Below are 12653 nucleotides of genomic sequence, written 5' to 3'. Positions count from 1 at the left end.
GCGCTGTTAACAAAATCACGGCTATGTGAAAGGTAGACGCCAGAAATGTAGGCCAGGATTTTCAAGGTCTACATTTCCAGTGCCTTCCTTTCAAAAGAATCACATCCATGGAGGCGTCTTACGATGCCTAACGCCACTTCTAGCATTAACCATACTTACAAGTTTCAAGTTTATTAAAAGATTTTTTAAACCGCTTATTCAGGTTTCTAAACGGTGTACAATATAAAATTTACATAAAAACATATTAAAACAGGGGATACTAGATAAAATCTAAGTGTCATAATAAAGCACTGATAAGACATATAGACCTACTTCAGACAATAGGGAAAAGAGGAAGAACTACAATCGTAAAAGAAGAGTGCAACAAAAAAGGGAAAATACAATAGGTTAGGGTAAAAAGTAATAATTTTAATTTAATTTTTGTCCTTAAAAGGACAGTTGTTGTCCAAAGGCATCCTGGAACAAGAATGTTTTTAATTTTGCTTTAAATTGTTTTATATCGGATTCACTGCGTAAATGGTTAGGCAGCGAATTCCAGAGAGTAGGGGCAGTGACGGCAAAATTATTGGAGCGCAACATATTGATTAATTTTAAGAAGGTATGACGAGAAGATTCTGAGACATTGAACGAAGAGATTTTAAAGTGTTATAAGGAATTAAAGGTCTGTTAATTAACTCCGGTTGATTATTTAATTTTGTTGTAAATGTTAAAAGTAAGATTTTAGAACTAATTCTATGTTCGACTGGTAACCAATGTGCACTAATCAGAAGAGGTGAAACATGATCGTATGTCTTTGTGCCACAGATGATCTTAATAGCTGTGTTTTGTACAATCTGAAGCCAATTTCCTTTTTTGTAATGCCCTTATACAGGGCATTACGGTAGTCTATACAAGAAATTACTAAGGAGTGGATCAATGTGTTCAAAGAGGCTGGTTCAAGTAACTTTGCAAGGGAACGTATCATCCTGAGTCGATAGAAGCATTTCTGAATGACCGTGCTAATGTGAAAATGATAAGAAAATATACTGTCAAAAGTACCTCTTAATAGTTTTTGATGGGGAGCGTTTCAAGCTTCAGGGGGGCCTGAAGAGTTGTTCCTTCTTTAAAAGGAAAAATCAAAAGTGGTGGTAGGCGTCGTAAGGCACTTCCTTAGGTGCGATAATGGCTTTTTAAATACTTTTTTAATTGGTGCAGCCAATTAGTGCATTGATTAAACCAACTAAGCCCAATTAAGTTAGGCGGTGGTAGGGCGCCTCGCCACCTAACTTAAGGCACCATTTTTAGAAGTGGACCCAAAGTACTTTGTTCAAAAAGCAGAATTACAGCATCCAATCGTTTGAATTGGAGAAGAATAATTTAAGCTTGCTGGGTCACTTGCCTGGGAGTCAACTTATATTTCATACATATTGACTCATCGAAAAATAAGAAGTTCCTACATTTTATTCTTACAGTAAAAATTTCAAAGTAATAAATAATTGTCTTTATAAGTTCAAAATAGGTAAATACATAAGAATAGCCTTACTGGGACAGACCAATGGTCCATCAAGCCTAGTAGCTTGGGGAAATCCACTGCTTATTCCTAGGATAAGCAGCATAAAATCTGTTTTACTGCTTGGGATCTAACTAGGTACTTGGGGCCTGTGTTGGCCACTGTTGCAAACAGGATACTAGGCTTGATGGACCTTCGGTCTGTCCCAGCACGGCAATTCTTATGTGAGCCAAGCATAGGACAATCAAGCCATTGTGACATCACTGGTGAGTTTGGCTCTTAGGCATTGGTGGAATGAGGCTTTATAACATCATAATCTGAGCTCTGGAATGTTGCTACTCTTTAGGTTTCTGTCAGGTACTTGGAACCTGGGTCGGCCACTGTTGGAAACAGGATGCTGGGCTTGATGGACCTTCGGTCTGTCCCAGGATGGCAGCTTTTATGTTCTTAGTAGTGTTGTTTTCTAGGTCATTGCTCAGTTTTAAGGTTCCTTTCTGCTTAGCATGACCAACACTGGCTGGAAAAGTTGCCAGATGAGCCCATGCCTTATAATTGCCCAGGGGGCATTTATGCTTCTGTTTTTTAGGCTCCATCCTAAAAATTCACAATGGACCTACACATCTCCTCCTCTCACTCACACCTGTCCATTTTAAAAATCGTCCAATGTCAGGTTTTATTTTAAAAATACCAAAAGTGTTCCACCCAGGAGGCTATTTTTAGGAATCCATGTGTTCTTGGACTTAGAAACAGACCCCTGGGTTCTTATGCTTCACTCCCCCCTCCCCTGATATTCACAAAAAATTTGGTATGGCTAGGACACCAAAGCAAAAATGTACTCCCCAAATCAAAGCCGGCCCTCATCATCTTGCCAGGCTCCTTATACAAGTAATGCTCTCTGCAGCAACATCCCTCTAACTGGCTGTGACACATAAACTTGCCAGTGAGAACACTTGACAAATACTTATTTATACTGCCATGTTTAAGGCATACAACAAACTCCAAAAACAAAATTGCCACAGAAACTTACAAAAAAGACCAACAAAAAGGCAAAAATGGTCAAGGGTTCCAAGAGTGGTAGCAGAACAGCAAACACCACAAAGTAAGTCAACAACAGGTGTTGAGAAGATAAGCACTTAAATATAAATGACTTTAAGAATTCTTGTGAGGTTTAGGTCTGCCATTGATTGATTCTTTAAATTATGGGTTCCTGAGGAAGAGATGTGCTCCCGAAACCAGGCTTGGTTGAACCTGGTTCTGTGGCGTTCCACCTGCCCTGTCCTACTTCCCCTGGACATCGGATGAAGATTCACTGAAGCTAAGTTGTGCTGTTTTCATTTTTTGGGAGTTGGCTGGGGGGGTTCCCAGAGTGGTTGTTGTAACTGTTTATTTTACACTGTGTTTGATGGTGGTAGTGTTATTTTGATTTAAAACACACACAAGTACCCTATGATGGTGTGTAGGTGGTGGTCTTTTAGGCGCCACCTTGTTGTGTGAAGCGTTGGAGCAGTGCTCCTGTCGCTGACCCCTCACACTGAGGGTACCTAAACCTCACAAGAATTCTTAAAGTCATTTATATTTAAGTGCTTATCTTCTCAATACCTGCTGTTGACTTACTTTATGGTGTTTGCTGTTCTGCTACCACTCCTGGAACCCTTGACCATTTGTGCCTTTTTGTTGGTATGTTTAAGGCATATGCAATGGAATTTCTCCCCAGTACTCTCTATTTTTCTATAAGTCTCCTCTGAACATAATTTGTAAGAGAATGCCGCTTTATGTTAAAAAAAACAGAACCTGGATATAAAACGAGAATGAATCATCACCTGGAGACAAAAATGATGTAAACTGATAGAAGATTTCCGTGTCTTTCTTTTGGCCACTGTACCCCACAATGCTACCAACATCCAGGGGAAATAATTTGAGCAGCACGCCATTAGCAAGATCATGCAGCTGGAGGACGTTCTTCACATCATGCAGGTAGCACAGAACCAGAAAGTTCAACCTGACGCACGCAGCCCATTCTGGTTGAAGTCCCAATGGGGAGACAAAAAGAAAAACATACACATACATTATTAAAAGATCTTAAAATATGAATAATTTGGCAAAATGGAGTTTCAATGCAGTCTTTTAGCTTCAAGTCACTATTAGAAACCTAGCTGGGATCAGTAGCAACAATTTCATTATTTTACCAGAGAAAGAGACTTGGCGGGGGGAGGGGAGGGGGAGACTATACAGGAATAGATGTAATCCCACTCTGTGAATGTGGAAACAAGGAAACTACAGACAGCTACAGACCTTTTACTTCAGTTTTAATAGGGAAGTCTAGATGCTGGATTAATTATGAAAACTAGACATAAATCACATGGAACAGCAGATGGCCAGACCCAGGTCGGGGCAGGGGGTGGACCCCAAAAAACACGTGGAACATCTGAAATCATCAAAATGGCCAGATTGAGGAGAAGGCCCCTATCCAGTCCTCTTCATGATCTGAAATGCTGGAAAAAGCAGGGGGGGGGGGGCAGAATGAAAGGACAAAAGTCAGATAAGGGAAGCAAGAAGGCAGAGAGCCATCAGAGAAATACAAAACCATGGAGTTAATCTTGCCTCTTACTGCCACCCTGCTTTCCCTTACTTTGCCATCTACCGTGGGCCTTCCTCTTTCCTGTCATGTGCTCTCTGCCGTCACACCCTCCTCTACCATCTGCCCTCTGTTTGTTCACTTCCATTTGGCCTTTTCCCAGCAAGAAGGGCTGAACCATTAACTCTGAACACACTCGCAGAGCAGAATGCATTAATGGGCCATCCTGTTTCCCACATGCCAGTCTGGGTTGAGTTGCAAATTGTGTGGTCCACACAACTGCTAGAGGAATCATGGGCAGTCATGTAGATATCACTAAAACCTGCCGCTTCTTCCTCTATCATATTACCAAAATCCAACCCTTCCTCTCTGAGCACACTACCAAAACACATATCCATGCCTTCATCACCTCGCACTTAAGACTACTGCAACACACTACTCTCAGGCCTTCCGCTCAGCCATCTCGCTTCCCTCCAATCCGTCTGCATGACTCATAATCCGGGAGAGCTGCTATACTCATGTTACCCCTCTCCTAAAGTCGCTTCATTGGCTTCCCATCCATTTCAGACTACAAACTCCTCTTAATGACCTACAAATGCACTCACTCAGCTGCCCCTCACTATCTCGCTTCACTTATCTCCCCCCCACCCCGGTAAGCTCCGATCAGCTGGTAAGTCCCTCCTTTCTGTGTCCTTCTCTTCGTCTGCCAACGCCAGGCTCCGTCCCTTCTGCCTTGCTGTGCCGTATGCTTGGAACAAGCTGCCCGAATCCCTACGGCGGGCTCCGTCTCTGGCAGTGTTCAAGGCTCATTTAAAAGCCCACCTCTTTGAGAGTGCTTTCGACTCCTAACTCCTATCACCTTGGGTTCTGCATCCCTTACCCTCTATGTCACGTCTTGTCTGTCCAAGAAGATTGTAAGCTCTTCTGAGCAGGGATTGTCTATAAATGTCAAAGCGTACAGCACTGCGTACGCCCTTCAGTGCTTTATAAGTGATAAGTAGTAGTAGTAGTAGTATGTATACCTGACAAGTATGCCTCTCTTATAGGGGTTGAGAAGGAAAAGTATTGGGCAGGCTAGGGAAAACCAATCAGCCTTCCCACCCATCCACATTTTGCTGTCAAAAACACAGTTCTAAATACCGGAACATGAAAAGTAGGAGTTTATTTCATTCATTTATAGCAGGGGTAGGGAACTCCGGTCCTTGAGAGCCGTATTCCAGTCGGGTTTTCAGGATTTCCTCAATGAATATGCATTGAAAGCAGTGCATGCAAATAGATCTCATGCATATTCATTGGGAAAATCCTGAAAACCCGACTGAAATATGGCTCTCGAGGACCAGAGTTCCCTACCCCTGATCTATAGTACTTTCAAGGTGAAACAATTATAAAATAGTCAACAGAATACAATACGCAAATCTTCACACCCTTTGTTACAGCAAATCCAGATTAGCTGCCTTTGCAAAAACTGTTTTAAAAATGCCTATTGCCAACTGAGTAAATTCTGTCGAGCATGGCCTTAATATTTATTTCTTTGTTATGCTTTGAATTTATCTGTAAAACCAAACCATACTATTTCCTAATTTTGCTGTCCTATCTGGTTTTTTCCTCAGCAGGAATTCGTGCCACTGAGAATATCGCAGCAGCAAGAACAGGCGGATCTGCTGAGCAAAATGTGTAAGAGAAACAGAGAGAGAGAGAAACAGATGGTGGAGTCAGCACCAAACACAGAAAACTGGTTCTACAGAAGCCAAAAACATATTGGAAGCCAGGATACCCTTTCAGGGCACCCCCCTCCCTTCCTCGTAACAAAAAAAAAGTAAACAGGAAAAATGGAACCAAATTAAAGCATTTATTATCTAATCTAGAGGGCATGTAGAAAGGATTTTGTTCAAGAGCACGGCATGCTCTATAAATGAATACTGCTCACTGTGGTCCTTTTACCACGCGTCAGTGAACTGTGAAGTCCCAACCGTGTCTCTTTTCTATAGACAAGTAGACTCCCAGTTAACCAGCCCCATGGGGATTGATAGATGCCGGATAAATGCAGTTTCTGGTTGCTTGAGAGTTGCTATTAAAAATAGGTCTAACTAACACTATAGCCCCATACTATGCCATACCGTAAACTGCTCCAAACTACTGGACATGTGGTAGGCAAAGTGTGGCCATACTCAGGTGTGGTGTGCCAAGTTTACACTTAAATTTCCGCCAGAAATTGATTTTCTTTTCTTGTTGCTTGGGTTCCGGTCAGTGTGCAGTAAAGGGGGGGGGCAGTTTGCCCCGGGCGCCGTCTTGGTGGGGATACCAGCACCCATCCTCCTCTTGGCCCCCCCTGCAATGTGTGTGCACACCTTCTCTTCCCTTGTACCTCTTTAATTGTCCCGGCGTGAGCATCTCAAACTTGCTGCCAGGACCGGTGTCGGCTCTCTCTACGTCACTTCCAGGTCCGGCGCCTGGGAACTGACGTCAGAGGGAGACACGACGCGGGCAGGAAGTTCGACAGCCTGCTCGCGCCGGGAAAATTAAAAAGGTATGGGGGTGTGAAAGGGACGAATGCTGCCGCCACCACCTTGGGCACCACGCCACTGGTTCCGGCCTACTGTACTCTCCTCCGGTTTCCCTGCACAGGAAACCTCCCTCACTACATTGAGAACGCCTCTCATGCTAGAGTTCACTGACCATGTGAGTGAACACAGCTGATGGGAGCATTCAGATTAGTTATTTATTTTTATAGCCCATCCTACCCAGGAGTCCAGAACGGGTTACAAGGATACATACACAAAGTTTTCAGGAACAGAGAAACGTACATTACAGAGTCAGTAACTGCTTTCAACTCTTAACTCCCCCTCACCACTGTCAGATACCTAGACCCACTATAACCTCCCCAACCCTGAAATGTCCTGTCTAAATTAGATTGTAAGCTCTTCTGAGCAGGGACTGTCTATTGTAAAGGCTCCTTTGCATTACACTCTATAGAAATTCAACTCTTAACTCCCCCTCACCACTGTCAGATACCTAGACCCACTGTAACCTCCCCAACCCTGAAATGTCCTGTCTAAATTAGATTGTAAGCTCTTCTGGGCAGGGACTGTCTATTGTAAAGGCTCCTTTGCATTACACTCTATAGAAATTCAACTCTTAACTCCCCCTCACCACTGTCAGATACCTAGACCCACTATAACCTCCCCAACCCTGAAATGTCCTGTCTAAATTAGATTGTAAGCTCTTCTGAGCAGGGACTGTCTATTGTAAAGGCTCCTTTGCATTACACTCTATAGAAATTCAACTCTTAACTCCCCCTCACCACTGTCAGATACCTAGACCCACTATAACCTCCCCAACCCTGAAATGTCCTGTCTAAATTAGATTGTAAGCTCTTCTGAGAAGGGACTGTCTATTGTAAAGGCTCCTTTGCATTACACTCTATAGAAATTCAACTCTTAACTCCCCCTCACCACTGTCAGATACCTAGACCCACTATAACCTCCCCAACCCTGAAATGTCCTGTCTAAATTAGATTGTAAGCTCTTCTGAGCAGGGACTGTCTATTGTAAAGGCTCCTTTGCATTACACTCTATAGAAATTCAACTCTTAACTCCCCCTCACCACTGTCAGATACCTAGACCCACTATAACCTCCCCAACCCTGAAATGTCCTGTCTAAATTAGATTGTAAGCTCTTCTGAGCAGGGACTGTCTATTGTAAAGGCTCCTTTGCATTACACTCTATAGAAATTCAACTCTTAACTCCCCCTCACCACTGTCAGATACCTAGACCCACTGTAACCTCCCCAACCCTGAAATGTCCTGTCTAAATTAGATTGTAAGCTCTTCTGAGCAGGGACTGTCTATTGTAAAGGCTCCTTTGCATTACACTCTATAGAAATTCAACTCTTAACTCCCCCTCACCACTGTCAGATACCTAGACCCACTGTAACCTCCCCAACCCTGAAATGTCCTGTCTAAATTAGATTGTAAGCTCTTCTGAGCAGGGACTGTCTATTGTAAAGGCTCCTTTGCATTACACTCTATAGAAATTCAACTCTTAACTCCCCCTCACCACTGTCAGATACCTAGACCCACTATAACCTCCCCAACCCTGAAATGTCCTGTCTAAATTAGATTGTAAGCTCTTCTGAGAAGGGACTGTCTATTGTAAAGGCTCCTTTGCATTACACTCTATAGAAATTCAACTCTTAACTCCCCCTCACCACTGTCAGATACCTAGACCCACTATAACCTCCCCAACCCTGAAATGTCCTGTCTAAATTAGATTGTAAGCTCTTCTGAGAAGGGACTGTCTATTGTAAAGGCTCCTTTGCATTACACTCTATAGAAATTCAACTCTTAACTCCCCCTCACCACTGTCAGATACCTAGACCCACTGTAACCTCCCCAACCCTGAAATGTCCTGTCTAAATTAGATTGTAAGCTCTTCTGAGAAGGGACTGTCTATTGTAAAGGCTCCTTTGCATTACACTCTATAGAAATTCAACTCTTAACTCCCCCTCACCACTGTCAGATACCTAGACCCACTATAACCTCCCCAACCCTGAAATGTCCTGTCTAAATTAGATTGTAAGCTCTTCTGGGCAGGGACTGTCTATTGTAAAGGCTCCTTTGCATTACACTCTATAGAAATTCAACTCTTAACTCCCCCTCACCACTGTCAGATACCTAGACCCACTATAACCTCCCCAACCCTGAAATGTCCTGTCTAAATTAGATTGTAAGCTCTTCTGAGCAGGGACTGTCTATTGTAAAGGCTCCTTTGCATTACACTCTATAGAAATTCAACTCTTAACTCCCCCTCACCACTGTCAGATACCTAGACCCACTGTAACCTCCCCAACCCTGAAATGTCCTGTCTAAATTAGATTGTAAGCTCTTCTGAGAAGGGACTGTCTATTGTAAAGGCTCCTTTGCATTACACTCTATAGAAATTCAACTCTTAACTCCCCCTCACCACTGTCAGATACCTAGACCCACTATAACCTCCCCAACCCTGAAATGTCCTGTCTAAATTAGATTGTAAGCTCTTCTGAGAAGGGACTGTCTATTGTAAAGGCTCCTTTGCATTACACTCTATAGAAATTCAACTCTTAACTCCCCCTCACCACTGTCAGATACCTAGACCCACTATAACCTCCCCAACCCTGAAATGTCCTGTCTAAATTAGATTGTAAGCTCTTCTGAGAAGGGACTGTCTATTGTAAAGGCTCCTTTGCATTACACTCTATAGAAATTCAACTCTTAACTCCCCCTCACCACTGTCAGATACCTAGACCCACTGTAACCTCCCCAACCCTGAAATGTCCTGTCTAAATTAGATTGTAAGCTCTTCTGAGAAGGGACTGTCTATTGTAAAGGCTCCTTTGCATTACACTCTATAGAAATTCAACTCTTAACTCCCCCTCACCACTGTCAGATACCTAGACCCACTATAACCTCCCCAACCCTGAAATGTCCTGTCTAAATTAGATTGTAAGCTCTTCTGGGCAGGGACTGTCTATTGTAAAGGCTCCTTTGCATTACACTCTATAGAAATTCAACTCTTAACTCCCCCTCACCACTGTCAGATACCTAGACCCACTATAACCTCCCCAACCCTGAAATGTCCTGTCTAAATTAGATTGTAAGCTCTTCTGAGCAGGGACTGTCTATTGTAAAGGCTCCTTTGCATTACACTCTATAGAAATTCAACTCTTAACTCCCCCTCACCACTGTCAGATACCTAGACCCACTATAACCTCCCCAACCCTGAAATGTCCTGTCTAAATTAGATTGTAAGCTCTTCTGAGCAGGGACTGTCTATTGTAAAGGCTCCTTTGCATTACACTCTATAGAAATTCAACTCTTAACTCCCCCTCACCACTGTCAGATACCTAGACCCACTATAACCTCCCCAACCCTGAAATGTCCTGTCTAAATTAGATTGTAAGCTCTTCTGAGCAGGGACTGTCTATTGTAAAGGCTCCTTTGCATTACACTCTATAGAAATTCAACTCTTAACTCCCCCTCACCACTGTCAGATACCTAGACCCACTGTAACCTCCCCAACCCTGAAATGTCCTGTCTAAATTAGATTGTAAGCTCTTCTGAGCAGGGACTGTCTATTGTAAAGGCTCCTTTGCATTACACTCTATAGAAATTCAACTCTTAACTCCCCCTCACCACTGTCAGATACCTAGACCCACTATAACCTCCCCAACCCTGAAATGTCCTGTCTAAATTAGATTGTAAGCTCTTCTGAGAAGGGACTGTCTATTGTAAAGGCTCCTTTGCATTACACTCTATAGAAATTCAACTCTTAACTCCCCCTCACCACTGTCAGATACCTAGACCCACTATAACCTCCCCAACCCTGAAATGTCCTGTCTAAATTAGATTGTAAGCTCTTCTGAGAAGGGACTGTCTATTGTAAAGGCTCCTTTGCATTACACTCTATAGAAATTCAACTCTTAACTCCCCCTCACCACTGTCAGATACCTAGACCCACTGTAACCTCCCCAACCCTGAAATGTCCTGTCTAAATTAGATTGTAAGCTCTTCTGAGAAGGGACTGTCTATTGTAAAGGCTCCTTTGCATTACACTCTATAGAAATTCAACTCTTAACTCCCCCTCACCACTGTCAGATACCTAGACCCACTATAACCTCCCCAACCCTGAAATGTCCTGTCTAAATTAGATTGTAAGCTCTTCTGGGCAGGGACTGTCTATTGTAAAGGCTCCTTTGCATTACACTCTATAGAAATTCAACTCTTAACTCCCCCTCACCACTGTCAGATACCTAGACCCACTATAACCTCCCCAACCCTGAAATGTCCTGTCTAAATTAGATTGTAAGCTCTTCTGAGCAGGGACTGTCTATTGTAAAGGCTCCTTTGCATTACACTCTATAGAAATTCAACTCTTAACTCCCCCTCACCACTGTCAGATACCTAGACCCACTGTAACCTCCCCAACCCTGAAATGTCCTGTCTAAATTAGATTGTAAGCTCTTCTGAGAAGGGACTGTCTATTGTAAAGGCTCCTTTGCATTACACTCTATAGAAATTCAACTCTTAACTCCCCCTCACCACTGTCAGATACCTAGACCCACTATAACCTCCCCAACCCTGAAATGTCCTGTCTAAATTAGATTGTAAGCTCTTCTGAGAAGGGACTGTCTATTGTAAAGGCTCCTTTGCATTACACTCTATAGAAATTCAACTCTTAACTCCCCCTCACCACTGTCAGATACCTAGACCCACTATAACCTCCCCAACCCTGAAATGTCCTGTCTAAATTAGATTGTAAGCTCTTCTGAGAAGGGACTGTCTATTGTAAAGGCTCCTTTGCATTACACTCTATAGAAATTCAACTCTTAACTCCCCCTCACCACTGTCAGATACCTAGACCCACTGTAACCTCCCCAACCCTGAAATGTCCTGTCTAAATTAGATTGTAAGCTCTTCTGAGAAGGGACTGTCTATTGTAAAGGCTCCTTTGCATTACACTCTATAGAAATTCAACTCTTAACTCCCCCTCACCACTGTCAGATACCTAGACCCACTATAACCTCCCCAACCCTGAAATGTCCTGTCTAAATTAGATTGTAAGCTCTTCTGGGCAGGGACTGTCTATTGTAAAGGCTCCTTTGCATTACACTCTATAGAAATTCAACTCTTAACTCCCCCTCACCACTGTCAGATACCTAGACCCACTATAACCTCCCCAACCCTGAAATGTCCTGTCTAAATTAGATTGTAAGCTCTTCTGAGCAGGGACTGTCTATTGTAAAGGCTCCTTTGCATTACACTCTATAGAAATTCAACTCTTAACTCCCCCTCACCACTGTCAGATACCTAGACCCACTGTAACCTCCCCAACCCTGAAATGTCCTGTCTAAATTAGATTGTAAGCTCTTCTGAGAAGGGACTGTCTATTGTAAAGGCTCCTTTGCATTACACTCTATAGAAATTCAACTCTTAACTCCCCCTCACCACTGTCAGATACCTAGACCCACTATAACCTCCCCAACCCTGAAATGTCCTGTCTAAATTAGATTGTAAGCTCTTCTGAGCAGGGACTGTCTATTGTAAAGGCTCCTTTGCATTACACTCTATAGAAATTCAACTCTTAACTCCCCCTCACCACTGTCAGATACCTAGACCCACTATAACCTCCCCAACCCTGAAATGTCCTGTCTAAATTAGATTGTAAGCTCTTCTGGGCAGGGACTGTCTATTGTAAAGGCTCCTTTGCATTACACTCTATAGAAATTCAACTCTTAACTCCCCCTCACCACTGTCAGATACCTAGACCCACTATAACCTCCCCAACCCTGAAATGTCCTGTCTAAATTAGATTGTAAGCTCTTCTGAGCAGGGACTGTCTATTGTAAAGGCTCCTTTGCATTACACTCTATAGAAATTCAACTCTTAACTCCCCCTCACCACTGTCAGATACCTAGACCCACTATAACCTCCCCAACCCTGAAATGTCCTGTCTAAATTAGATTGTAAGCTCTTCTGGGCAGGGACTGTCTATTGTAAAGGCTCCTTTGCATTACACTCTATAGAAATTCAACTCTTAACTCCCCCTCACCGC

General features: G+C 43.0%; 1 protein-coding gene across 2 annotated transcripts in view; it reads right to left on the bottom strand.

The window, feature by feature from the left end:
* Positions 1-12653, bottom strand: part of PREP (prolyl endopeptidase) — a 265867-nt gene that overhangs the window by 118214 nt on the left and 135000 nt on the right. For both annotated transcript variants that reach the window (XR_004538731.1, XM_033936788.1), the window contains exon 9: positions 3310-3507. Coding sequence is in view for 1 of the 2 variants with exons in the window: in XM_033936788.1 (XP_033792679.1) it covers positions 3310-3507 (198 nt within the window). In the remaining variant the exon portion in view is untranslated. The remainder of the gene's footprint in view (positions 1-3309; positions 3508-12653) is intronic.

The sequence above is a fragment of the Geotrypetes seraphini genome, chromosome 3 (assembly GCF_902459505.1).
Source record: "Geotrypetes seraphini chromosome 3, aGeoSer1.1, whole genome shotgun sequence".
Taxonomy (NCBI): domain Eukaryota; kingdom Metazoa; phylum Chordata; class Amphibia; order Gymnophiona; family Dermophiidae; genus Geotrypetes; species Geotrypetes seraphini.
This window is presented reverse-complemented; position numbering and strand designations above follow the sequence as displayed.